General features: G+C 34.6%; 1 protein-coding gene across 1 annotated transcript in view; it reads right to left on the bottom strand.

Annotated features, from left to right (window-relative positions):
• Nucleotides 1-4,191, bottom strand: part of MYO16 (myosin XVI) — a 912,243-nt gene that overhangs the window by 602,820 nt on the left and 305,232 nt on the right. The window contains exon 9 of the mRNA XM_006851537.1: nt 2,387-2,537. Within this exon, the coding sequence (XP_006851600.1) occupies nt 2,387-2,537 (151 nt within the window). The remainder of the gene's footprint in view (nt 1-2,386; nt 2,538-4,191) is intronic.

Genomic DNA, 4,191 nt, shown 5'->3' with positions numbered 1-4,191 from the left:
TATCTTCTGAGGATTAAAACAATAATTACTACTCAATAATTCTCAATGAATCTGCTATGATTGTTGTTGTTATTGTTAAGTGCCGTCGAGTCGTTTCTGACCCATAGTGACCCTGAACAGGGTTTCCAAGGCTGTAAATCATTACGGTAGCAGAAAGCCTCATCTTTCTCCCGCGGAACAGCTGGTAGTTTCAAACTGCTGGTCTTAAGGTTCGCTGCCCGATTCGTAACCACTACGCTACCAGAGCTCCTTAATCTGCTATGATAGCATCTAATGTAATATTTTAATTAAGAAATACATTACTGTGAAGACTAACCCCACTAAAAGAAAACATAAAAAAGATATAATTTAGCAAAGCTAAAGACAGACTAATAATAAGTTTATATCTTTATAACAAAAGATATATCACGACAAACCCTATGGTGATAATTAGGAATTAAAATGACCTATGAATTCTGTCAGGAAATCTCAGCATTATTTGCCTCAACAATAAAAAGAAATTAATTTTCAATCTTTAATATCTACAAAGGAAACAAAAAGCAAGTCTTAAATTTGCTAAGTTAATGGACATAACTTAGTGCATATTAAAATTTATGAAGACAAAGGAGGTATGCAGGACACTGAATAATTAAGGCATTCTTCCTCTAGTTCAAACCCAGACTAAACCCATGCCATTGAGTAGATTCCCACTCACAGACGCCTTATAGGACTAGTGGTAGTATGTGCGTGCCACTGAGCTGGTCCTGACTCACAGAGCAACCCTGGGTAGGGTTTCTGAGACCGTATATTTTACGGGAGCAGAAAGCTTCATCTTTCTCATACAGGGATTCTGGTGGGCTTGAACTGGTGATCTTGCAATAAGCAGCCTAATGTACACCCCATTCTTCTACAAGGGCTCCTGTAGGACAGGGTAGAAGCGCTCTCTATGGTTTCCAAGGCTATACTCTTGATTACCATCATCTTTCTGCCACAGAGGACCTGGTGTGTTTCCACTGCTGATCTTCCTTCCAGTTAGCATCAGGCAGTCAGCCACTGAGCCTTCAAGGCTGCCCCTTCCTGTGGCTTAGTGCCATGGACTCGGTTTTCACTCATAGTGACCCTTGATAGGGTTTCCAAGTCTTAGCTTCCTCACATCTTTCTTCCTACTATTGTTGTTGTTAAGTACCCTCAGATAGGTTCCAACTCATAGTGACCATATATAGGGTTTCTGTGCGTGCCTGGTATGTTTAAACCACTGGCCTTGTGGTTAGCAGTCCAGGATCCTACTTGCCATACCCGGAGACTCCCCTTTTACCTATGTTGTTGTGGTTAAGTGCCACAGAGTCAGTTCTGGCTCATAGTGACCTGTATAGGATTTCCTACAGTAAACTAAAAAATAACAAGACACTTAAAAAATGTAGTATTTTGAATGGTTTGCAATTAGGTTTAGTTATTTTTAAGTAAGGAAAGCTATAATATAATTAAAGTTAACGTTGACAAGATTTCCTTTAGAAAACATGGCTAAAATGTTTTCTAAATATTCAATATTAGATAAACTGGGACAGTATACTTTCCAGTATAAAATTTAAATGCCATTTATGAAACACTTAAAATGTCAACACAAGTTTGCCAGTTAAAGCCCACCAACTACTCCAAGGGAGAGAAAGATGAGATTTTCTGCTCCCACAAAGACTGAGAGCTTCAGAAATGGTGTAAAAAGACTTCAGGAGTTGAAACCAACAAGATGGCACTTATCTACAAAAACATATAAAAAGTTTATATTTCCATGACAGTGGCAAAAGAAAATACACTCATTTATATAACCACTTGAGTCCTGGTTAATGCGCCAGACTGAGAAGTCATTTGAACTGCAAGGTCGGCAGTTCAAGCTCACCAGCTTCTCCTCAGAAACCCTATACGGGATCGCTATGGATTGGAACTGACTTGATGGCACTTAAGAACAACAATATAACCCCAAGCTTATTACTTTCCTTACTCCAAAGTGATCGCCTGTTATTGGGTCTCACACACCCACTGCACCACCTCAGTGACATTACAGGATAAATAATTCTAGTGATTCATTTAGCCTTCTTTTTGTGAAAAATATTAGGATATTTAAAGGTAATAAAAGCACAGACCACATAATAGATTGTATCAGAGAAATATTCAGGACTCAAAGTACTGACTGCATTTACATTCCTAGTATGTAAGGTAAAACTGAAAGCCTTGTAAAATATAGTATGTTTGTTTATGATCAGTATAATGGGCAAACAATTTATTTATGATTCCCATTCATTCACTCTTCTCTAAAGTGGGCACTAGTGAATTATTTTTTAAACAAATACACTAATATAAAAGCAAGATTTTATAAGAAATAACTAAAAGAAAAGCAGTAAGCATGTATTACCTGCTGGGGCTTGGCAGAGCCATTCATTGGGCTGGTTTCCGGGGCACTTTCCTGAGACTGCTGCTTACACAGACCTTTTGTTGCTTCTCTGAACAGAATGTCTTTCTCCAACAAACTGTCTTGCTTGGCAATTGGTAACACCAGGGGACTGCTAGAGGAAATGATCAATACTATCATTAGTCTTCTTTTGATATTTCCAAATCAATAACAATTATTACAGCAGGACAGCTGGACTATAAAAGGTTATTTTTATTCAGAAAAGGAACTTTTTTCTCTAAACTTCAGGGGGAGAATCAGAGTATAATCTGTAAACTTTTCTGTTAACTCCAAATTTCATGCAACTTTCAAACTAAAAGAAAAATTCTTCATGTCAATTGTAAAAGAAAATACTCATGAATGGGTATCTACTTTGCAATATACAAATCAATAAGCAATTTAAATATTACAGTTGAAATGCATGACAAAACTAAGCAAGATATATAATTGTAAAAATGAATTGCAGATAAATAAAACACAAAATTAAATAATTACCTAAAATATTATTCATATGAGATTTATAATACCATACAAAATTTGTAATAAAATAAACTATATGGGCACTTGAGAGGAAGAACATGGTTAAAAATTGCAATATTACAAACAGAAAAACATTTTATTACTTATAAATAGGCTAAATTATTAACATATAAAATTACTTCACTTTTGTGCTTCTGTAGACAAAAAAGAGTCCTGATGTGGTGCTGTAGGATAAGTACTGAACCAATAATGACAAGGTCAGTGGTTCAAACCCACCAGCCTCTCCTCAGAAACCCTATACAGGGTCACTGAGTCAGAATTGACTGGAGGCCATTAACAACATAGCCAAAAAACATTACCAACAGCCAATATTCTACAAAATTCATAGAAATAAAACATGATATAAATACTGAATTTGCCACAAAGTACTTTATTATAATATTATTTAAAAATGTGTTTGCCTAAATGTTATCATACAAATAAGAACAAGAATAATTCATGAATGTTTAATCAAATGCAATATATATGTATAAATATAAACATAATTATTTAACGTAGGCTAAAATAGTAGTAATTGTAATTAAAATCCAAAGCACTTTTTGGTCCTTTAATATAAATATAAATATAATTATTTAACGTAGGCTAAAATAGTAGTAATTGTAATTAAAATCCAAAGCACTTTTTGGTCCTTTAGAAATTCAAGATGTTTGCAATATTATTCACTTTCAGTAAAATTTACTCTTTGTAGGTAGGCATACAGTGCAGTGAGATTAAGAAATATATATACAGTTGTGCTACATATATAGCATAACAGGTGTTACGCAATAAAAGATAAAATAATTTTTTCACTTCTTATGTGCTTTTGAAGTTAATTATTCTCCTCAAAGCGTACTCCTCTAAATTACTGATAATAATTTATTTTACCCTACTGTTTGAAAGTGTCATACAAATGGTACCCAGAATATACAACTCTTTGCATCTGTGATATTTATTGATGGTTTTAATATACCAATAGTTTATCTGTTCCCAATTCCAAATAGTATTCGGATTTCAGATATGTCAGATTGTGGTGGCTTGTGTGAAATTGTGATGCTAGAAGCTATGACGCTGGTATTTCAAATATCAGCAGGGCTACTTATGTGGCGTAAGTTTCAGCACATCTTCCATACTAAGACTGGGAAGAAGGATTTGGTCATCTATTTCTGAAATAGTGACCAATGAAAATCTTAAAAATAGCAATAAAACTGCTAATATAATACTAGAAGTAGAGCCCTTCAGATTGGAAGACA

This window comes from Chrysochloris asiatica, unplaced genomic scaffold (genome assembly GCF_000296735.1).
Source record: "Chrysochloris asiatica unplaced genomic scaffold, ChrAsi1.0 scaffold00029, whole genome shotgun sequence".
Taxonomy (NCBI): domain Eukaryota; kingdom Metazoa; phylum Chordata; class Mammalia; order Afrosoricida; family Chrysochloridae; genus Chrysochloris; species Chrysochloris asiatica.
Note: the sequence above shows the minus strand (reverse complement) of the source record. Positions and strands in the feature narration are given on the sequence as shown.